The sequence below is a fragment of the Tursiops truncatus genome, chromosome 17 (genome assembly GCF_011762595.2).
Source record: "Tursiops truncatus isolate mTurTru1 chromosome 17, mTurTru1.mat.Y, whole genome shotgun sequence".
Lineage (NCBI taxonomy): Eukaryota > Metazoa > Chordata > Mammalia > Artiodactyla > Delphinidae > Tursiops > Tursiops truncatus.
This window is the reverse complement of record NC_047050.1, coordinates 1,781,332-1,806,354: the sequence shown is the minus strand read 5'-3', so window position 1 is coordinate 1,806,354 and position 25,023 is coordinate 1,781,332. Positions and strand designations below refer to the sequence as shown.

Below are 25,023 nucleotides of genomic sequence, written 5' to 3'. Positions count from 1 at the left end.
TGCGTGAGAAACGGTAAGACTAACGCGGGGAGGCGCGAGGGTGCTGGCGTCGTGGAGACGGGTGGGATGCATCTGCTGAGGTGCCAGGTGTGACAGACAGACTGGAGGTCGGTGCCTGAGTTCTTGGACGTGAATGGCGGGTGGGTCAGGCCGCCGGCGAGGGGGTGTCTGGAGCGGGGGCACGTCCCCTGGGAGATGTGGGTCAGACGCCCACATGGAGCGTCCAGCTGGCAATAAAGACATGAGGTGGGTTGCAGGGCAGAGTTCTGAATAGTTTCATAATTATTGGTGTAAAAATGGCATCGAAAGCAATGCGACTGGCAATTGATTGGGAAGAAAGTGAGGTTCCATGAAGGACCGTTAGCTGTACTGGATCCTTCTGAGTCACTTTGGGTCCCCGCCCATTTTTCTACCTAGTAGTACAACCATCAAAACATATTTCAAGGGCTTCCCTGGTGGCGCAGTGGTTGAGAGTCCGCCTGCCTATGCAGGGGACACGGGTTCGTGCCCCGGTCCGGGAAGATCCCACATGCCGCGGAGCGGCTGGGCCCGTGAGCCATGGCCGCTGAGCCTGCGCGTCCGGAGCCTGTGCTCCGCAACGCGTACCGCAAAAAAAAGAAAAACAAAAAACCCCCAAAAAACCAACATATTTCAAGAATAAGTTTCCTTTCATGCATACAAAAATAAGAGTATTGTCATTTTTACACATTTCTGTTGAATAGAAAATAGGTTATGTGGTATACATAAGTACATATAACAATGAATAATTTAAAACTATATAAAATGCCGCAAACATACACACATATATACACTAAGGAAATATGCTTTAATATACATAACATTGTTGGAAAATAGACATTATAAAAATAATGGAGCACGGTACAACTCAGAGCCATCACTTATGGCTGGAATGAAAATACCCCTCTCTCCTTCTGTATGTAATTCTTTTCCATGACTGACTTTTAAAAACCTATATGCTTTATAATGTTCACTGACTCACTTTATGTTCCTACACAAATAAAATACAATCACAGGACGTTTATAACTCTGATTTTACATAAATACAAAGCATACAGGTACTCTTCTGTCCAAAATAAGTTTAATTTCTGCAATCAAATTTGATGAAATCTTAGTTTACGCGTTACAAGTGATCTATTATACAGCATGTATTGTATTAGCTCCCAAATTATCAGATCAATTAATAAATACATTCTGTGTCAATTTCTCTTTTGTTTAGATGGCTAGCTATGACTTCTGTGTATTTGAAAGCACTTCCCCGGAAAAAACAGCAGTATAGGGGAGAAGATACACCAAACAGAATGACGCTTAAATATGTGTTGAATTGTATCATACTGTGTGTGCATGTCCTGTCCTTAGGGTCCTTCGGACGGAAACCCAGTGCAGATGGGAGGTCTCTCCACTGCAGGGCATCTACTGTCAGGGGGACCGAGCCGGGAGGAGCTGTGAGCACGCGCCTTCAGTCTCCCTGCTGTGTTGCAGCCTTTGCTTCCGTGTGACCAGGGCCCGGGGTGCTGCCCACGAGGACCAGAGGTCAAACGGGAGGCTGGTGAACAAAGGGAGACAAGCCCGAGAGGCGGGCTGGGGGGCGTGGGCGGAAGTGGTGGACAGAGCGACTGCCGTCCTCTGCCCATGTCCCCCTCTGCCGCTCTCCCTCACCTTCCAGTGCTCGTGGGCCTCAAGCCTTGCCCAGCAGAGAGGGGCTGGCTCTGGAGCCTCATAAGGGCAACACCTCACAGTCTGGTGAGGAAACTGAGTCTCTTTGCAGTGCTTGGAACACAATCACGTAATTTTACACCGTGTGTTCACCAACCTTCGTTCACCAGCTTTCTGTCCCCAAGTCAAGAAGCCCAAGCCCATTAAGATCTGGTTATACCAGGATCCCTGACATGATGTGCAAATTCTATGTGAGCACATCAGGAGAAGACTGTTGGGTTCATAGTGCTTGAATCGGTAGATTAAGCAAGTCTTTTTTTTTTTAAATTTATTTTATTTAATTTATTTATCTATTTTTGGCTGCGTTCGGTCTTCGTTGCTGCGCACGGGCTTTCTCTACTTGCGGCGAGCGGGGGCTACTCTTCATTGCGGTGTGCGGGCTTCTCACTGTGGTGGCTTCTCTTGTTGCTGAGCACGGGCTCTAGGCACGTGGGCTTCAGTAGTTGTGGCTTGCGGGCTCAGTAGTTGTGGCTTGTGGGCTCTAGAGCGCAGGCTCGGTAGTTGTGGTGCACAGGCTTAGCGGCTTGGCGGCGTGTGGGATCTTCCTGGACCAGGGCTTGAACCCGTGTCCCCTGCATTGGCAGGCAGATTCTTAACCACTGTGCCACCAGGGAAGCCCCAGAATAAGCAAGTCTTTAAGATGAAATTGCCTGTTACACAAGCACCCCTTCTGCAGAAGCGGCGTGCACGCCTGCCCCCTCCTCCCTCTGGCGCACAGCTAAGCAGGTGGATGCGTGAGTTGTAGGAATTTCAATGATGGAGACAATTATATGCTCAAAGAAAGTCCCCTAATGGAGGGCAGTGGAGAAAGAGAAGCACCAGGGGTCAACCAGCCAGGCTTGTGTTCCCACCTCTGCTGCTGGCTGTGCAGCAAGAGGTCCCGGGAATGACTCCTCAGAGGCTCCCACGGCCAGGACGGAGGCGTCCGTGCGTGGCTTCCACTTGGGACGTGGTACCAGAAAGATCTGCCATTGAATGACAGCCTTGTCTCTGGTCTCTGGGGCCTGAGTTCTCTTTCTGTGATGTGTGTGGTTGTCACAGAGCTGATGTCACACCAGGGAAAGGTGACCTTGAAGAGTCACAGTGATCTCATCCCAGAGACGTGAGTCCAGTCACTTCATTTCCAGCACTTGCTCAAAAGACTGTCCTCTGATTCCAGGGATGGAAGGGACACATCATTCAATAGTTATTTGGACTAAGGAAAAACACATCTAGCCCTTTACATTTGCCAGAAGGTCGTATCATTCACAAAATGGGATAAAAGTAGAGGAACCACCTTGGAGGACATGACCGATGCCACTTTAGGGTGACACACATTTCAAGAGCAATTCAGAGACAGAAATCCCTAACATTTATCCAGCGCTTATGAAGTACCCTTTCTTAGCTTACTTCTTCAAACCAACAACCCAGAAGGTAGCTATAATTATAATTCCTGACATAATGGTGAGAATTCTGAAATAAAGATAGCTAAGTAATTTATCAGAGATTTACCAGAAGTCGAGCCCAGGCAACCTGCTGCTGATTCCTACTGTACACACGCCTGCTCTTTCCCTCAACCAGCTAACCTGGTAATCACGTTAGTATGGTATTTAGAAACTGAACAGAAACATGTGGTACGTGACGGATGGTTGAAGTACAAACACACTTTAGGGAAACAAAGAAGAAAGTAGTAAAATTATCTAATGGGATAAGAGTAACCATAAATCTATTGCTAAGAATTGTCTTAGTTCCTATTAAGTACATTTGCTCTTCCAAACGAACAATGATACAGGAAGAGAATAACTACAGTAACTCTAAAGCAAAACTGAACTTTATTCCATGTTTTGATAAAACAAAAATATATCAAAAGGCTAGCTATTACTTCCAAAACATCATAACGAATATTTCCAAATCAGAAAACTACACACACACACACACACACACACACACACACACACACACACCTCTGTAACTACAGCTACGTATATCCTCGGAAAAGAAAACATCTCACAGGAGTGCATTATTTTCCTCTCAATGATATTTTGTTGGCCACGACAAATTGAAACTCGATGAAGAATTTTCTCAATACATAGTTTTTTTTTAATTAGGAACACTGTTGATTTTGACAAGATCCAACTGATTGATAGATGTAATCCCAAATGTAGAATTTAACGTTCTAATTTTGTTATTTAGAAAAATACGTTAATTGAAAATATTTTGGATATTTCAGAGCCAGAGAGACTCTTTTCCTTACAGATGAAATAGAACAATTTTAAAGCTGCCAAACTGAAAGCGGAAGAAACAAGTAATGAAATCTACTCACATAAGTTAAATTTAATCAATCAGGTCCGTGCATGTATTAAACAACGAGAAAACCTAACCCGCTCCAAAGTCCATCTCTAACAGTGTGTCTCGACACACTCAGTGTAACCATGACAGGCTGGCAGGACAGAGCAGCAAGGTTCCAGAAAGTGGGATCCTTATGTGCAACTTCTACACAGCACTCGAGTAGTTGTCACCTAGGGTTCCTCTAATCTTCACTTTTTGGGATGGTGAGCAATGGGCCTGATCTATCCAACTCTTTAAAATATGCAAAGGATGAGTAAGACGAGGTGGGCAGTGCACAGTGTGTGCTGCCGAGCTTCTGTAAGAAACACTGTCAACCACAGAAGTTGATGGCATTCTAAAGAAACAACTAGCAAAATAACAAGAACAATACTTTTCTTGATAAAGTAATGTGTAACAGTAAAAGTATAGTTATTATTAATAAAAACAAAGTGATGTGATTGAAAACTGGTACTGCAAACTCCCTATGCCACTGCATCATTAAAAAACAAAAGGGACTTCGCTGGTGCCATGGTCGTTAAGAATCCGCCTGCCAACGCCGGGGACACGGGTTCGAGCCCTGGTCCGGGAAGATCCCACATGCCGCGGAGCAACTAAGCCCGTGTGCCACAACTACCGAGCCTGCACTCTAGAGCCCGCGAGCCACGATTACTGAGCCTGCGCGCCACAACTACTGAAGCCTGTGAGCCTAGAGCCCATGCTCTGCAACAAGAGAGGCCACCGCAGTGAGAAGCCGGCACACCGCGACAAAGACCCAATGCAGCCAAAAAGTAAAATAAGATAAATAAATAAGGTATTCTAGACCAGTTTGAAGGAGATTTCAACACTTTTCTTCAAGGGTCTGACAACTGGTTTCCTTCAGTTTTTTTAAAATTTTATTTATTTTTTTATACAGCAGGCTCTTATTAGTCATCTACCTTATACACATCAGTGTACACATGTCAATCCCAGTCTCCCAGTTCATTCCACCACCACGCCCCAACCACTTTCCCCCCTTGGTGTCCATACGTTTGTTCTCTACATCTGTGTCTCTATTTCTGCCCTGCAAACCAGTTCATCTGTACCATTCTTCTAGGTTCCACATATATGCGTTAATATATGATATTTGTTTTTCTCTTTCTGACTTACTTCACTCTGTATCACAGTCTCTAGGTCCATCCACGTCTCTACAAATGACCCAATTTCATTCCTTTTTATGGCTGAGTAATATTCCATTGATACATGTACCACATCTTCAGTATTAAAACTGTATTTTCACTTTTAAAAACAGTAATATAAGCTTTTGGAAGGTCAAACAGTTTTAACATTTCATACAATTGGAAATTTGCAAGGCAGAAACTTTCTGTAAACAGAAATCCAAAAGTCTTAAGTCTGAAAAGATTATGGAAAAACTTAAAATAGACCTGAAGGAAGGAATCTGAACTGAGTAGAGGATTACAAGTAATCCTCTTCTTAAGGGATGAATCCTTGAGATTGGCACCAAATTGATTTGGGCAACAAAACTAATTTTCTAGCTTTCTCCTACACAAAGTCTATGTTCTACTAACTGCCCACACAAAATTTTACTAACCAGACAATTCATATAGAGATAAGTTGTCACTTATTTTAAATACTTCAAAAATATTCAATTTATTCATATTTTATGTTATATAAATTTTTATTTAGAATATTCTAGGAAAGTTTTCCTAACATAGTTATACTGTCATATTTTATTAAAATTAGTGGAGTACATTAAAATATTAAGTTTTTTTTTTTTTGCGGTACGTGGGCCTCTCACTGCTGTGGCCTCTCCCGTTGTGGAGCACAGGCTCCAGACACGCAGGCTCAGTGGACACGGCTCACGGGCCCAGCCGCTCCGCGGCATGTGGGATCTTCTCGGACCGGGGCATGAAACCGCATCCCCTGTACCAGCAGGCGGACTCTCAACCACTGCGCCACCAGGGAAGCCTAAAATATTGAGATTTTGAAAAGCATTGCTCCCCAGTGCTTATTTTCAGAATGATAGTCAGGCTGTGCTTCTAACGCAGAATGAAGGGGAAGGGAATTCTGCAACATGAAGTTGTAATAATTCATAAATATCTTGCTCTTAGACCCACTTACATGGGTAAGGAATGCCCCCTAGACACTTAGATATCGAGAAAGAGAGAGGATTTTGGTTTATTTGGAAAGCAAGATTAAATATCTTTTGTGCATTAAGTCCTTCATGAGAAGAAGCAACTGAATCCTTTTATTAACACGTCCTTTTCCTAAGAGATATTTGTTTGTTTGAAAAAAGGACCTTGAACTGCTTTGGAAGCTTCATGAAAACACTGTAAGGCTGTACTTTTTATAACTAAAAGGACAAAGAAACACTTGAGGAATCATCAGATCAGTCACAGAAATCATGTACAATTATTTAAAACATTTGACACATCAGTGTTTTGTTCACACCTGACACAGAAAATGTAATGCAAATGGTATAACTTAAGGAAAAAATAATAATGTAAAAATGATATGGATGTGTGTGTCACTATATAAGGACAAAGGGAAATGGTGAGAACTTCCAGAAGGAAAAGAAATGATGCCTTTGAGCTTTCAAGAGTGTAAATAGGTCAATAAAACAAATCTTTAAAAATGAGATATAAGTAATTAGCACTCTGGGACTTGAAAGATGTTTCGGAAAAACAGAAATAAGTACTTTATGTAACAGTTGTGCGTTTATGGAGCCCTAACAGAAGAGTGGGTACGTGCTAGCATATTAATAAATCCAAGAACATGTTACTAAGAAAACAAAAATAAAAGATAAAATCACATTTTTATCAATGGTGATCACTGTATTGCATTAAGAAAGGAAGCAGGCTGTGAACAGGGGGCTGGGTGTTCCGGACAAAGTCACTCTTGCTTTGATCTGCCGCTGGGGCTCCAACAGCCCAAGCTCAGTCAGGGGAACCTAGGTCCTCACCGAGAGCAGCAAGGCTCCTTGAGTTTGCAGTCGGTGAAGAGACTAAAAGAATCAGGGACATTTAGTTCTATTATTGGAGGAAACAAAATTAAAACATATTTTAAGAAGCTTGGATTTTAGGAAGTGATTACACATTTTAAAGCAATACATTAAAAAACCAAGAACTGGGGCTTCCCTGGTGGCGCAGTGGTTGGGAGTCCGCCTGCCGATGCAGGGGACGCGGGTTTGTGCCCCGGTCCGGGAGGATCCCACGTGCCGCAGAGCGGCTGCGCCCGTGAGCCATGGCCGCTGGGCCGGCGCGTCCAGAGCCTGGGCTCCGCGGCGGGAGAGGCCACAGCGGTGAGGGGCCCGCGTACCGCAAAAGAAAAAAAAAAAAAAAAAAAAAAAAAAAAAAAAAAAAAAAAACCAAGAACTGGAATCATTTTAAAATGAGGTATAAAATGTAAAACAATCAATAAACCTTCTAAGAAAAACTGTTATTTAAAAAAAGAAAAGGGCTACAAATATGTTCAGAAAATGCAGAGACACATCTTTTTTACTAAGATGGTCTCCCTTGCAGAACGTGAAAGACAAGTGTTTCTGCAAACATCAGCACACGAGTCAACCACTTTGGATGACGTCGGTCTCCACTCCCTGCTCCCCGTGTGTCTCCTCGTGTGATGGTTGGCGGGACAATTACTATTGTAATTGCTTCCACATCATTCGGGCAGGGCCTGTCCTTCTCTCACCAGGAAGAATCTGACCACTGGACTTGAATTCCTAAGTCCAGCTGTAGGATGAGATCCAGGTCACAGGGACACGGGGGTGTCCTCCAGGGGCAGGTGACACTGCCCAGTGACTCGTGGTTTTTCCTCCTTCTAAATGTTCACTTTTGTGACTAATTTTATATTCCTACTTCTGCAATCTTTTTATTAGTGAGGCCCCCAAACCGACTGACAGGTTCCCTTACATCTGGACACCCCTGGGGATTGACACGCATACCCGAGGGCCTTTATGGTGAAGTGTGTCCAGTGTGGCCTGAGTGTGGCCTCAGTTCATTGTCTAGGCCACTGGCGTTGCCACTTTCTAGAAAATATCTGCTGACCGGCCCTCCTTCTTCCTGGTTCTGCAAAAAACAACAGAATTCTAGTTTTTGTTTTTTTCCATTTTTCTCTTATCTCCGTACTGTTGGGGTTCCCCTCCGATTGTCCAGTCCTAAGTCTGAGACATGTCGCATCTGGACACGTCAGTAGTCAGATGTGCACACTGTTGAACGCTCAGAGCTCAGGGCCGAGGTCAGGGAGCACGTGTGCATCGGGGGCGTCAGGGTGGAAACGCCGGGGTGCCCAGGGCGCAGAGGGTATGAGATCTGCTGCCGGGGAGCGGTCTGCCTTAGGTAAGAGCTGGGACGGGCCGTCAGGACAGGCCTGCCGGGGGCCGCAGTAACCCCGCTGGCTGAGGACTTCGTAAGGAGGCGGTAGGGTCACCCCCGGGGAGCGCGAAGTGTGTGCTGACGTTGCGAGAAAGGAAGGCGCTTTAACCTCCGTCCTGCTGGATTAGGCCAGAGGACGGACCACGGAAACACTCCAGCGCGAGTGTGAGGCAGAATTAAAGGCGTGGTGTCTTTCTCCAGCTCCGTCCGGCTGCACTGCTCGGTTCTGGTCAGAGCTGGGGCAGCCGCTCTGCAGTAAGTCGGACGGGCAAGAGCAGTGGGCGGGGACGGCCTCCGCAGCACGTGGCTGACCCGGGGGGCACGGCGACCGGAGCATCTCCTTTGTGACGTCTTCCCCGCCCGACCCTCCCGCCCCCGGCCCCGCCCGCGCCCTTCCGGGCACTGGTCCTCTCCGGCCCGGATCTCCGCCGTAGCCCTGGGACCGCCTCCTCCGCGGAGCCCGGCCCATCTCACGGTGGAGACCGGGCGGCCGGTTCTGCCGCGGCTCGCGCTCGCCCTCCTGCCGGGCCTCTCCTTCGTCCTTCAGATAAGGTTCACAGTCCTGATTCTCGTCTTCGCACCCGAACACCAGCGCAGACCTCCGACCCAAGCACATCACCGCGGTGCTGAGCATTTTTAGCTGTGGCGAAGGACACACTCCTCGCACACCTGGGCGCGCTCACACGTGCCCTCCTGAGCCCGGGATGCCCCCTCCCCGCCAGCTCACCGGACTCCTAACCCTATAACCGCAACGCGTCCTCCTCAATCGAGTCCTTTAATGAGCATCTACATTTCAGTCTGTTTAAGGCCTCCCTCCAAGGGACCTAAATCCCCTCATCAGCTGGGCTTTCTGTGAGCTCCGGCCCCTCTACAGTTGTGCTGAATCCCTGGTACCCAGTGGGGCGATCGGCACATGAATGATACTCAACGAATATTTGATAAATGAATTCATAAATAAAAACGCATTCACAAACCAATGAACGAACTGCTAATCTTCACAACAACCTGTGCTTTCTTCGCCCCACTGAACAGATGAAGAGGTCGACAAGTCCACAGAGCCCGACACATCGGCAAAGGGCAACAACACATGGAAGTGAGAGTCGCCACTTACTGCCACGTGCCTTATTCTGAACCCTTGCTCTCCCCCTTGTTGCCGGGCTGGCTTTCTCATTGGCGTTTCTTTCCTATTTATCAACGCTTATACCGAGAGAGAAAGAAGCCAGAGTACAAGTTGATGGGCACAGAATTTAGACAGCCTGCCAGATTCACATCTGTAGGTCTTAACTTCACCGGCTGTGTGACCTTGAGTTATTTATTTAAACATTCTTTGCCTCTGTTTCCATATCTGTAAAATGGGAATAATAGGAACTGCCTCACAGTGGTGTAAAGATTAAATATATTATTATATAAGCACTTAGAACAATACCTGGCACTGCACATGAACTATATATTCTGGGTAACTATTACTGCTTCATTTTTGTTGTTACGGGTGTAGCTTTGGGTCAGAAGAGAGTGGGTTTTCCTGATTAGTGATTAGTGGTCCGAGGCCAGATGTTCCGTGGTCCAGATCAATGTGCCTTATGTGAGGGACCCCTTTCTGGAGAGAGAAGCCTGCCCCTCGCCCAGCTGCACAGGACTGTTACGTGGTGGGACGGGTGACTGAGTTACACAAGGGGCCCCTTCAACTCGCTCCCCAGACCCAGCCATCGGAGTCTGGGCTCCCTGGGAAGCCAGCCCTCCTCCAGCACTGATCTGCCTGCAGGAAAAGAACCTATTTCACACTGAGCCTTGCGTCCATGCCTCTGTTCTTGTGCTACGTGAAGTTTCCCTTTGTGAAAGACAGTCCTCAACCGATAACGCTGTACGTCAAGTGTAAATCCAGGAAGCATGGAACGTGCCCGCTGCCCTCACGAAGAGAGCTTTCCTATATACATACAAGTGACAGTAGACATGTACTAATCAGTATCTGAAAATATTATCTCCAGGCCTCATAACCTAGGTAAAAATTTTCCCAAAGCAACTAATGGGCTTATAGCAAATTTTGTGTGGGAAGACCAGTGAGACGGGCTGTTTGATTTTACTCTGGGCAGAGTGCGAATACGTGGGCACTTTCGGATATTGACGGCAGCAGTATAAATTATTATGGCTCTTCTAGAGACAATTTAGACACGTAAACCTAGCCTCTTGACCATATCAGGATATTTCCACCCAGGATGTCCAAAATTCAGAATTTAGATTAAAGGAAATACTTCGGAAGTTAACAAAAGTTTGTGGGCAAAGATCAATTCTTCGCTGGGTTTTTTTTTTGGGGGGGGGGCCTCTTTAACCAAACGTGTGTCACCCTAAGAAAAATGTAAGCTCAATGACAGCAGGGCTTTTTCTGCGTTTGTCTCCAGCTATTCAGTGCTTAGCCGATAACCTGGTAAGTAGCAACACTCAACAATGATCTGTTAAATAAATCAAAGGGGGCTTCCCTGGTGGCGCAGTGGTAGAGAATCTGCCTGCCAATGCAGGGGACATGGGTTCGAGCCCTGGTATGGGAAGATCCCACATGCCGCGGAGCAACTAAGCCCGTGAGCCACAACTACTGAGCCTGCGTGTCTGGAGCCTGTGCTCCGCAACAAGAGAGGCCGCAATAGTGAGAGGCCCGCGCACCGCGATGAAGAGTGGCCCCCGCTCGCCGCAACTAGAGAAAGCCCTCGCACAGAAACGAAGACCCAACACAGCCAAAATTAAAATAAAATAAAATAAAATAATTTAAATAAATCAAAGGATGACAGTTGTGATATGTGTGATGGAACAAATGCGGAGGTATCTAAATGGCAAAACTCAGGTACTGGCCAGAAAGTACGGCCACATGACCAGATAAAATAAAACAATAAGTCATATATTTTGAAGAATCTTAACTGACATAAAAATCTCAAGTCACATTATATGAAAAAGCAGATTCAAACCAAATTCTAACTTTGCACAAATAATTTTTAAAAAGAAATAAAATAATGAGTGTTTATGTGGAGCCGGGCCTAATTCTTAGTCCCTCCTTTAAACGTGTCCTTAGAGACTGCATTATTTTTGAAAGTTCAAAATAAAGACCAGGTAGCTACTTGGAAATAATTTAAGACTAAACAACAGTATAGAAATGCAGGCTGGATTACTATTATGAAAAAGTTATATTAATGTATGGAAAGGGTGTGGACAAATAAACCGTTAGGGTAGTTAATTTCTGGGTTTCTTTATCTTTTCTTTCTCTCCCTCCCTTCTTCCCTTCCTTCCTTCCCTCCTTCCTTCCTTCCTTCCTTTATCTCTTTCATTCTTTCTTTTTAATTTCACTAGTTCTTTTTTTGGTAAAAAAATAAAATCCCATTAGAAAGCTATGTCATTAGCTACTTTGGTAGTTACTTGGGAGCTGGGTGCGACCTCCTTTCCTTCAGATGCTGCCTCATCTTTTAGGAGTTGCCAGAACTGCTTTGCTGACAGTAAACTCAAGGGTATTAGAGTTTTTCCACCACCGATAGTCCCACAATAGAACCAAAACCATCCACAGCGAGGTGCAAGCAATGACCTGTTTTTATTTAGCTCTTGTGCTCTTGTGAATGTCAGCTTTAATCTAGGATTCTTCTGGACGGAAGAAAAAATTATGAACACTTTGGAGGTAATCATATTTTCTTTGTCTCCCTGCCTTCAGACACTTTTGATTCTATTCATTATGTTGTAAATGTTCCAGCATTTTCTACTCCGCTGATTCTTTAACTGGAAGAGAAGTAACTGATGTAAAACACAAGGAACTTGGTTCTCCTTGGTTACACAAACAAGGTCAACCTTAACTCGGATTTAATATCAATCTGCAGTACTTCCACCCCTACAGACCCCAGATTGGAAAGGGACGAGATTATTATTTAGGTTTTATAAATCATTCCCATTCTGATTCTTAAAAATGGCCACAAAAACTGTTTGGAATTTTACAGAATTCTCAACGACTTTCCATTGCAACAATCCCGTGTACAGCACAGAAATTTAACGGATTTACAATTATATATTCGTTTCCACACCCAGAGAGACAACCTAACCATGGGATTTAAACATATTTTAAACATACTTTTCTTTGCATATACCTTTATATTTTCTGTATTTTCTAATTCCAAGTCTTATCCAAATCTTTCTCTCCTGTACTTTACACAGCAAATAGGACTACGGTAATAATTGTGGTTTAAACTCAGACTATTTCCAGTTGACTTTCTACTTCATCCTCAAAGGACCCCTGACAAGCTTCCTCCTGTTTCCACTGCCCCCCCACATGGAGGAACCTCGGAATCTGCTTCAGAATTATCGAAGCCGAGCATTTCTCTTCACTCTACCTTTTCTCACACGTGTTTTTCTTTTCTTTGTCTTTACCTTGTATTTTCCTTCATATCCATGCATCACTTGTTTTCATGAACTACCTATTAGCCCAGAACCCCTCCTGGCCGAGGAAAAGCCATTAGGATCATCAGTGCTTGCTGGTCCTACCTTGAGAACCTTGCACATAATCTCATAAACTGAAAACGTTTTCTCTGCTCGGGTCCAGTCCCACGTGGTCACCTTGAAAAAATGAGAAACTAATACATCATTTGTTTTAGAAAGATGGCCCCTGCTTTTCTCTTTATTATACACTATGGTGGACACCTGGAGCTTCACACGTGCTCTAGGCCATCTCTAAGTTGTGAGGTTCTCCTCCTAGACGTCCTTGACCTTCAACAATGTTTCTGTTTCCTTTCTCCTAAGTTTCACACCATTTCTCTCCCTCTTTCAGCAGACGTTTTATATTATAAGCAACAATTTACCTTTGCTCAGTGTCTTGATGTGTTTTAAGTAGTGTGTGCATTCTCTCTACATAAATACTAAGTGTTGTTTTTTGGGGGTGGGCTTCATTTTTTTATATGGGGAATAGAGCCAATATTTTGGGTAACTGTAAATGGAAAATACTAAGTGTCCTATTCCACACATGTCATAGTTTTTTCTCCATTTACCACCTGTTACATGCAAAGAATACTAGATACCATATCCACGCTGGCTTTGATCTTTAAGAAAGATACAGTTTACATCAGGAAGTCACACCACGTTCTGAACATCGTGAAACACCAAACACCACAGTGAAGCTGTTTCACTTGTTTGTGTCTGAAACACGTATTAGTCTGTCCAGTCAGAAGAAATTATTCAGAGTAGGAACAATGTAAAAGGTATAAATATTTATGTTTTTTTCCCCTGTCTTCCGGGTGATTTGAACTTTGTGTAGACATAGATAATCGAAATTACAGCAAGTCTAACCTGATCCCGCCAGGACCCTCTGTGGTATTAGACCTGTAAGTGAGTGGTCTGGCTTTAATATTTATAGTCAATAAATATTCATTGAGGATCGACTGTTGTGTAAAGTACATGTTTCCAAAAGCAAGGCCTCAGGTGCAGCAGATCGCCATACATATATAACACGAAGCCTGATGACGAGATATGGGGTGTAACAGATTATCACAAACACCATTGATTTGACTTAGACAGACCTGTGCCATATAGATAAACGTATTCAGCCTGTCATAAATGTCGACACAGAAATGCCTTCTAGGTTTTTCAAGGATTATAAAGCCAATGTTTCATGCCAGAACTTATATCTTTAGCAAGAAATTCTCAGAAGCATTTGGACTGTTTTCTATTTTTTCCTGTATCTTATTTTCGAAATATATTGGTAACATATCATTTGTTATTGTTAAGCTGATGTCACTCTGTTGTGATAATATGAGAAAAATAAGGAATGTTGAACAGAAACACTTACTGGAGGTGCCAGAAACTTGTAAAGACACGAGCCCCTCAGGGCTAGGAACGCCGGCGAGTACGCGCTGTCCTGCAGGGGACCTTGTTCCCGTGTTTCACACCAGCCCATGTAGACAATCTGCAAGGAAGCGGAACACGACCACGGGTCAAAAAAGCCGCATTGCAGGTGGCTTGTGTGGTTCTTTTGTATCTTTTGTGGTATTTTAATTTTCTCATAAAATTATCAGTTTCATTGATGCAAAAAGTATATTAACCAGATTTACCTTCAATAAACGAGTGTGAACCACTCCTAAGATTTTATGTTTCCATCAATGTTTATCAAGAAACAAACGTTACCTTCACGGAACCGACAATTACGTTGATAACTGATTTCTCAAGAGAAAGAATGAAAGCCAGAATATCATGGAACATAAACTTCAATGTATAAAATGAGAACCACCACCAGCCTAGAATTTCATATGCAGCAGAATTATTATTTTTTTCATGAATTAACAGGGCTAACCCACATTTCGGATAATGTTATGTATCTATATTTATACTGATGGATGAAGTCTGAAAGTCATAGCAACTGGGCACTGCTTTCTTTCAACTGACAAATATATTCAGAGAAGAGAAATATTTTGACTTACAGTATACCACTAGTCTAACTTTGTGTTTGCTTTCCATGGGGGAAAAACCCCCCAACAAAACACCTTCCTATTTACACGTAAGTCGTCCTCAACCTGAGAAATATTACAGGGAGGTTAATGCAGTTCAATGTTGTGTTACCATTAGCTCAGAATCACATATAAAATTATTCGGAAGCAGACTGTACATATCTATTGTGCTGTTTGTTGCCTCAGCAACAATTAGGTTGAGGTTCTTTTGCTTTAGAAAGTGTGAATGTCTTATTTTATGGTGACAATTAACATATTACATTCGGCCCTGAGTATTCAAGCGTTCCGCACTGACAGATTCAACCAGCTGCGGACTGGAAACACAGCACACAATCCGCGGTCGTCTGAATTTGCAAATTGGAACCCGCGGATGTGGGAGGGGTTTGTGGCGCTTGAGCATCTGCAGGGTTTGGTTTTGGAAACAGTCCTCTGCAGGTACCAAGGGACAGCTGTATAATCTGGATAATAAACAGCAGTTAGACAGGAAGAAGCAAAAACGTTAAATAAGCATGTTGTACTGGTCCCTGTTTGCAACATAAAGACAACTTTGTGGGTATTAATGACTATTAACACTAGACCCAGTAGACATGGTCTATCTTGCTATCATACTGTAGAGAAACAGTTGCTTTTTTTCTTTTTCCTTCAAAAGCAGATTTAATCCTCAAAGAAACACAATACTGAGCAGATTATTCAAAACATTTGCTAAGATCTTTTATGACAAATATATGGAACACACTAGGTAATGAAATGGAAAAAAACATAGAAATGCTATTTTTAAACTTTGGAAACATTTTACCTGCTTTAAAATGTGATTCAAAGTTTTTCCTTGCTTTCATTTCTTTTTATTTTTTTCTTTTTTCTAAATGGGTGAGGTTATTAACCCCTTGTTTTTTTTTGTTTTTTTATTTTTTTGCGGCACGTGGGCCTCTCACTGTTGTGGCCTCTCCCGTTGCAGAGCACAGGCTCCGGATGCGCAGGCTCAGCGGCCATGGCTCACGGGCCCAGCCGCTCTGTGGCACGAGGGATCCTCCCGGACCGGGGCACGAACCCGTGTCCCCTGCCTCGGCAGGTGGACTCCCAACCACTGCGCCACCAGGGAAGCCCTCATTTCTTTTTAAATTTAGTTATTCCATTACTATCTAGGTTTGCACGTTGGTCCTTAATTTTGTTCCCTTTAGCTATTTTTAACTTTATTTGAAGGAGTTCATTCACAAGTCTTTGAAGGAAATTAAGAAAACAATCTCATTCACAATAACAACAAGGGGATAAAACACTTAGGAATAAACTTAACCAAAGAGGTGAAAGACTTGTACACTGAAAATTATAAAGCATTAACGAAGGGAATTAAAGATACAGGTAAATAAAAAGACATCTGTGTTCATGAACTGGAAGAATTCGTATTTTACGATATCCATAATATCCAAAGTGACCTACCAATGCAATGCAATCCCTACCAAAATCCATACGGCTTTCTTTACAGACGTAGGAAGGCCATCCTAAAATTCACAGGGTACCACAAAAGACCCTGAACAGCCACATCAATGCTGAGTAAGAACAACCTGGAGGTATTTCATGTGCTGATTTTAAAATGTATTACAAAATAGCAATCATCAAAGGAGTAAGATTCTGGCCTAAAAGCAGATGTAGACCAATGGAACAGAGTAGAAAATGCAGAAATAAACCCGTGCATACATATATGGTCCACAAATCTTTGACAAAGGTGCCAAGAACACACAATGGGGGATGGATAGTCTCTTCAGTAAATGGTGTTGGGAAAACTTAATATCCACCTGCAGAAGAATGAAATTGGACTTTTATCTTACACAGTATAAAAAATCAGTTCAAAATAAATTGGATGCTTAAATGGAAGACCTGAAACCATCACAGTTTTAAACCATTATGCATTTCTGACAGCTGGTGAGGCTTTGATCCTTCACTTCTAATATAAACTCAACCCAGTGTGTATACCTGTGCCCCGAGGCACATGGCAAGGATGTTCCTTGTAACATTATTCTTAGTCCCAGCCATGTACAAATGGCTTAAAATAAACCATGTACCCTACGATACATTCTGTAGATGAATATAGTAACAAATTGTGATATCATAAAGGAACAGTATACAGCAAGGAAAATGAGTACGTTATAGTTACACGGAACAACGGAAGTGAACCTCACAGAACACAGTGTTGAATAAAAGAAGGAGATATATAATCATATATAATCATATATATATATATATACACACACACACATATATATAAAACCTATATCAAATATATATATATATATATATATATATGATTTGATTAAGACAAACTATAGTCGTGTTTTGGAATGCATTCTTGGTTGGAATAAAAAGTACTTCAGTAAAGATGACAAACGGTCAGAACAGTAGTTACTCTAGAAGCCTGCAAGCCAGCTGTGCATGGGGAAGAATACAGAGGGCGAGACAGAATCTAAGCTGGAACAAGCCACTTTTCTTGACCCAGACTGTGGTTACACAGGCGTTTGGCTTTTGGATAATCAAGCGGTACATCTATGTTTTATGAACTTTCTATACATGTATTATAGTTTATAACATCCCATTTTTAAAATAGCACACACTGTGTATTATTAATAATGGTTTTATAACAAACTCATATTAAAAATTATAGAGTTTTGTGAGTTTTATAGGAAGAAAGTGTTCCAACGAATGACAGGGTTAAATCGCCCTGTCATTCTGGGGCCATTGCAATGATATAAAGTTTTAGTTATGAATTATATCAACTTAATCATTATATTATTTCTCAATTAAGTCAGTCTTTCATTTTAATTCAATTTGATAAAACTTACAGTTTCTCTGTGTTTATGACTTCTCTGCATTGGCAAGAGGAAAAAAGAGATTAAAGTGGTCTACATAGTCATGAGAAGGAAACATTTGAGCTTCCTAAGACTGAACTTTGAGTTTGCTGTCTCTTCCCACATCTATAATTTGCTGGAAGCTGAAATATTAAGGATGATATATTGATATTTTTCAAGAATTATCATTAAATACAATTTTATTAGTTTGAACTGAGTGTAGCTTGGAGGAATGAGCTCAGGATGTAACTAATAAAAATGGGATTATCAGATCTGCAAGGGATATTTCTTCATGCTTGTTCTCCAGGCCAAAGATCGACCTGATCACTTTCTATGCCAAGGAAAAGGGTTGTTCTCAGTTCTACAGAAAGACCAAAAGGCACCTGCTGTTCCTCATCATTACCTTGACTCCTGCGAAATGATCATATTGTTGAGGAGACATAACGCATTTTCAGAAAGTTCATCCTACACTTGTCACAGCAAATAATAACTCTAAAGAAAAACTGTCACTTAATCTTATTTTAAAAAAAGAAACAAATGAGCAATATAGGCATAAGGATATTTCAAACAGAATATTTTAGAAACAAGTAGAATTAAAAGAAAATAGCTTCCTATACCTATGAAATGACAAGCGAACTGCCAACCATGTATCACACACTTTTCAGATAAATATTTCGAAGACTTGCCTATTTTTTCAGCTTTATTGAGGTATAAATTGACAAATAAAAATGTAAAATAAGAACCAGGGCAAGGCAAAGGAGACATTCTACTTGAATGCACCAAAAACACTCCGTAACCAAGACAAGTAATATTTAAAAAATTCAAACTGCAAAGTGTCACCAGCAAAGCCCACTAACAATTCCCAGGAAATAAAAATAAAATCTGGGTAATAAAATAATGGTGTTATAATTTAGAGACCCATTGACGGGCCAACTTCCTCCATCTCGCAGCCGGTGTTGGGGCCAGGGTGTACTACACAGGAAGGTTAAATGTGTTCGGGTTGCGGATGATACCCAGAAACCTTCCAGTTCTGCAGAATGCACCCTAACGGCCTACCCCCAAACAAGAGGGGCACTGGAAGGGAGAATCCCTCACAGACCCCGCAGGGGGATGGAAACGGCAGATCCCGGCCACTACCCTCCAAGGCACCTGGTTTGAACAGGTGGTGAATTATGGAGCCCAGAGGCTCCTAAGCGGGCGCTCTGACTGACCTCAAGGAGCCCTGGCTGACACTGGACATAGGGGGAAAGCCTGTAGAGTTCTTAGTCAACACTGATGCCACTTACTCAGTAATGAACACGAGATCAGGCACGCCCAGTCACAAGAGCTGTAAAGTAATGGGGGTATCAGGGAAGGCCTAAGATGAGCATTCACAGAGTCATTAGAATACAAATTGAACAAACATACCCTTACCCATTCCTTCCTGTATGTTCCCCAAAGCCCTATAACCCCTGCTAGGAAGGGATATAAAAAAAATGTAAACTAGTAAAGTGATTTAATATACACATATATTGTCAAAGAATGCTTCCCATCTAGTTAATCAACATATCCATCAACCCCCATATTTACTTATACATATATGTGTATACACACACACACACACACACACACACACACACACATATATATGTTTGGTGAGGACATTTAAATTCTAATCTCTCAGCAAATTTTAGATGTACAATACTGTGTTATCAACCATAGTCACCATGTATACATTAGGTCCTCAGATCTTGTTTATCTTAAACATGAAAGTTTGCACCCTTACACCAGTCTCTCCCCGTTTCCTTCACCCCCCAGCTGCTGGAAATCATTTTCTACCCTATATTTCTAGGAGCTTGACTTTATTTTTTTTATTCCACATATAAGTGATACGGTGCATTATTTACCTTTCTCTTTTAGCATAATGCCCTCAAGCTTCATCCATGGCAGGATTCCCTTCATTTTCATGGCTAAATAATATTCCATATATATGTGTGTACATATGTATATGTGTGTGTGTGTGTATATATATATATATATATATATATAAACTCACATCTCCTTTATCCATTCATCTATTAACAGTTTGTTTCAATATCTTGGCTATTGTAAATAACACCACAATGATATGGGCGGGAAGATATCTCTTCAAGATCCTGTTTTCATTTCCTTTGAAAATATACCCAGGTGTGGCATTGCTGGATCACATGGTAGCTCTATTTTTAGTTTTTTTGAGGAACCCCCATACTGTCTACCAGAGTGGCTGCACCCGTTTACATTCCCACCAACAGTGTAGGAGGGTTCCCTCTTCTCCACACCCTCATCAATACTTACCTCTTATCTTTTGATTTTAGCCATTATAACAAGTGTGAGGTGATATCTCACTGCACGTTTTGATTTGCATGAACTTTTTTAAGCTACTTGTGAAAACACACCCAATACATGAAGCCTGTGCTGCACAGCAACATTTTATTCTTTAAATTTTGATCATTTTATTGTACATTATTTTTTCTTGTTTGAAATAGACTTTAATTTTTAGAGCAGTTTTAGGTTCACAGCATTATTGAGTGGACGGGACAGAGACTTCCTGCAGACCTCCTGCCCTGATACCTACAGCCTCTGTGCCTCCGCCCACTATTAGCATCCCCCCACCGGACGGCACATTTGTTACAACTGCTGATCCTACGTAGACACACATTATCGTCCGAAGTCCATGGTTTACATTAAGGTTTGCTCTTGGTGTTGTACATTCTGTAGGTTTTAACAACGTGTAGGGACATGTATCTACCACTATGGTGTCGTACAGAATAATTTCACTGCCCTAAACCTCTTGTGCTCAGCCTTTTCATCCCTCCCTACTCAACCCCTAGAAACCGATGATCTTTTTACTCTCTCCATAATTTTGCTTTTTCCGAATGGCGTATAGTTAGAAGCAAACAGTATGTAGCTTTTTCAGATTGACTTCCTTCACTTAGTGATACACATCTGAGTTTCATCCATGTCTTTCATGGCTGGATGGCTAATTTCATTTTATCACTGAGTAGCAACCCACTGTCTGGATGGAGCACAGGTTACTTATCCTTTCACCCACGGAAGACCAACTTGGTTGCTTTCAAGTTTGGGCCATCATGATAAAAGTGCTGTACACAGCAATGCACAGCTTTTTGTGTGGACACAGGTTTTCAACTAATTTAGGTAAATACCATGAAGTGTGATTGCTGAAATGTACGGTAAAAGTATACTTAGTTTTGTAAGACACAAGCAAACTGTCTTCCAAAGTGGCTGCACCATCTGCCTCCCCACCAGCAGTGGATTAGAGTTCCTGTGGCTTCACATCCTCACCAGCATTCGGTGCTGTCGGTGCTCTGGATCTGGCCATTGTAATGGGTGTGTAGTGGTATCTCGTTGTTTTAGTTTGCATTTTCCTGATGACATCTGATGGGGGCCATATTTTCATGTTTACTTGCCATCTGTACATCTTCTTTGGTAAGGTATCTATTAATGTCTTTGGCCCACTTTTAAGTTAAATTGTTTGTTTTCTTATTGTTGAATTTCAAAAGTTCTTTGTATATTTTGGATAGCAGTCCTATATCAGATACATGTTCTGCAAATATTTTCTCCCAAACTGTGGCATGTCTTCTCATCCTATTGATAGTGTCTGTTGCAGAGCAAAGGTTTTTCTTTTAATCAAGTTCAGTTTAGCAATGATTTATCTCACAGATCCTGCCTTTGGTGCTGCCTCTAAAATGTCATCACCATACCCAAGGTCATCTTGATTTTCTCCTATGTTGTCTTCTAGAGGTTTTATGGTTTTGCATTTTACATTTGGGTCTGTGATCCATTTTGAGTTAATTTTTGTGAAGGATGTAAGGTCTGTGTCTAGGTCCACTTTTTTTTGCACGTGGATGTCCAGTTGTTCCAGCACCATTTGTTGAAAAGACTTCTAGTACTGCTGACCCTTGAGCAACATGCATTGAACTGTGAAGGTCCACTTACATGTGGATTTTTTTCAACGGTAAATATTACAAGACTACATGATTCTGGTTGCTTGAATCCGCACTTGTGGATCCGCGTATATGGAGGCAACTTGGCTACAGAGGGCCGACTGTAAAGCTATATGCAGATTTTCCACGGAGAGGGGGTTGGCACCCCTAATCCCATGTTGTTCAAGGTCAACTGTACTTGAAAGAGAAAAAGAAATGCAGGGTTCTTGGTGAACAGGGTATTTCCAAACACAACAGTGGTGGACAAGCTTGTTGAAGACCCATCCCACTCCCAGGAACAGCTGGAATAAAAGATGCAAAAAACCTAAAATGAGGATAAAACCATTTTAGAAGATATTTCAGTGTTATCAAGGCACAAAGACGTAAGCAGCCCAGCTCCTAGTGGAAGGAAAGCTCAGATGGGTGAGGAGCCTTTCGGGGTCACTTCCCAGCTTCAGGGTCTGTCCCTTGTGAGCTGGCTCCTGGGGGCTGAAATGGGGGGGTCTCAGTAGATTCAAGGTTCAAGTCACACATGTTGGATTTCAGTTCCTTCCAAGAAAAAACTCAGCAGGATACAACGTAAGAGTAAACATAAATGAGAACAGGCCAGGCCTCATAAGGACGGGAGCCTAGTTCACAAGCACTCAATCCTGACTGGGGTTAAATCGTACTTCTGATTTTATTTTGCCAGAAATAAAAGTAACACTCTCTGAAGGAAGATGTCCTCTGGAGCCTCAAGTCACATACATGACTTTTGCATGCAACGTCTACTCTATGCAATACTGAGAAACCATACAAGGAGGCAAAATTAAACAGAACTCAGAAAATCAGGAGAGAAAAGACGATAGGGGAAGCACACAGGCATAGAAGGTTCAGATTCTGGGTGTACCAGGTTCAGAGTTAAAAACATCTATACTCAGTACCCTCAAAATTTAGATGACTAGTTCAAAACTTGTATCAGATAACTGGAAATTACAAAATAATAAGACACGTACCTAGAGATAAAATTAGAAGAGCTGACACTTCAGCTCAGTATCAAGACGTGTAGAAGTTTACATAGAGCTGAAGAGAGGAACACAGAATTAAGTGAATTTAACACTGCATACGAATCAGCATGACAATCAGTTGCATTTCTATGCTTAAGGGGTAGACCATTTTTCGACCCCTTGAGTGTGTGTACGTGGGTGTACATAGCTGATTAGCAGAAGTTTAAATGTTACAACTAAGAGCAGGTGGAGTAACAGATGTTTCCCGAGGTCACAGTGATCAAAGATGGATACAGAGGCCAGAGAATAAGAATCCTTGCGGTACTCCTCCCCCTGCAGACCTTCAGAATTCATCTCAAATCCCTGAATCAGGGCTTCCCTGGTGGCGCAGCGGTTAAGAATCCGCCTGCCAATGCAGGGGACACGGGTTGGAGCCCCGGTCCGGGAAGACCCCACATGCCACGGAGCAACTGAGCTCGTGAGCCACAACTACTGAGCCCGCGTGCTGCAACTACTGAGCCCGCGTGCTGCAACTACTGAGCCCGTGTGCTGCAACTACTGAAGCCCGTGCTCCTAGAGCCCGTGCTCCGCAACAAGAGAAGCCACCGCAGTGAGAAGCCCGCGCACCGCAACGAAGAGCAGCCCCCGCTCGCCGCAACTAGAGAAAGCCGGCGGGCAGCAACGAAGACCCAATGCAGCCAAATATAAATAAAATAGATAAATTTATTTTTAAAAAAATCCCTGAATCAAAGGAGCAGAGATGCGTGTCCCCCAAATCACAACCACCTCTACGATCCACAGGCCTTTATCTCAGACTGCAGCATCCAGGGCTCCTAAGAACCACGTCTGCTTCTGATCTTCTTTCCAAGAGACTGTGACACAAGCGAGTCTGCACTGATGATGCTATGTGACCATGGCAACCACGGCGCACCTCACTGGAGTTTTCCCTCAGCATCTTCTGGGGTGGAGCCTGGACTGGGCCCCCCCCCCGCCTTCTACTACGGGTGCCTCCTGTCTCCTCCGCCCCTTGTTCACCTGGTCAGCGACACCCTCCCGGCACCTGAGGCCATTTTGCTTAAGAAACGGGCCAGACTATGTCCAGTCACAGCCTTAACGTTATGTGGCCTCAAGGCCACCATCGCCCTGGGAGCCAGGCCGGCCCGCCCTCCCGCAGGGCAACAGCCAGGCCCTCGGGCACTTCTCCCCGGGAAGACCGCTCTCCCCCGCCGCGCTGCTACTTCAGGCGCCTGCCGTCTGAGGAACGTCCCAGCAGGTGATCTTATGTTTGTGGAGGCTCTTACAAAACGTTTGCTGTGTTAATGTTCCTTTAGGAGAAATTTACAAAAATGAATTTCAAGGAGAGCTTTAAATGGAAAAGAAATAAAGTTGCAAAATGAGCTAAATGTCCCCTGAGTGGTCAGGCAGAAGCGGCAAGAAATACTGCTCACCATGGGGAAGGGAACCGGCTTGATCGCGAGTTTACAGGTGAACTTTGGTCACGTTTACATCAGCTGCAAAAACCCGGCTCCTCTCCTGCCTGCGGCCGCTTCCCTGAAAACCTCTGCTGAGCCAGCGATTCTGGGGCAGCGCCGGGCCCCTCGCACGGGGACCACGGCCGGCGCTCGGGTTTGTCACCGCGAAGCGCTGGCTATAGGGGCTTCTTGCAAGACACGGAGATGAGCAGCTTGGGGCTCTGCCAGGGTGCTTTGGAGAGAAGCGATCAGGCAACGGAAAGGGACCCCAGTGCCAGCGCGAGGGAGCGGGGAGCGGCAGGGGGCCGGGGGCGCGCCCAGGGCTGGGGCCTGCTTTCTGCAGACCCGTCGGTGTCACCCGAACCACTTTGCTCTCCTTAGGCCGGCTTTTCTCTGACAATTGTAAAATACATCTGGGCCACCGTGGTTCACAATTAAAGAGGAGAGCTCCCTCTCTCCCTCCCTCTCTCCCTCTCCCTCTCCCTCTCTCCCTCTCTCTCCCTCTCCCTCTCTCTCTCTCTCTCTATATATATACACATACACACATATATGTGTATAGCTCAGAATTCAAGAGGAAAACAACATGTATACATACAGGAATGCACAGGCACTGGTTCCCATACGTACTTGTGAATTATGTACATACGTATTTGCCAAGAGATACGGCAGACATAAAGGCAAAGCTTCTGTGTAGAAAGGTACCATTTTCAGCTGGCTGTAACCTGTGCCTTTTTCCTTTCCCCACTCCAAAACTGCAGTAATTTGTTCAAGCCTCTGTCATGAACATCTGCGCAACAGCAGTGAACTGAATACACAATGCGGTAGTACAGCTTAGATTGCGCTTTGGAGGACTGAGAACTAAAACAGAAAAATGTAAAACATTCGTTATGCTATAGA

The 25,023-nt window shown here is 43.4% G+C and overlaps 1 protein-coding gene across 2 annotated transcripts in view; it reads right to left on the bottom strand.

Moving 5' to 3' along the window:
* SNTG1 (syntrophin gamma 1) overlaps positions 1 to 25,023 on the bottom strand; it is a 199,812-nt gene that overhangs the window by 43,191 nt on the left and 131,598 nt on the right. For both annotated transcript variants that reach the window (XM_019925443.3, XM_033842929.2), the window contains exons 12-13: positions 14,215 to 14,331; positions 12,918 to 12,989 (exon numbers count right to left, since the gene is read on the bottom strand). In XM_019925443.3, coding sequence (XP_019781002.1) covers positions 12,918 to 12,989; positions 14,215 to 14,331 — 189 coding nt within the window. The remainder of the gene's footprint in view (positions 1 to 12,917; positions 12,990 to 14,214; positions 14,332 to 25,023) is intronic.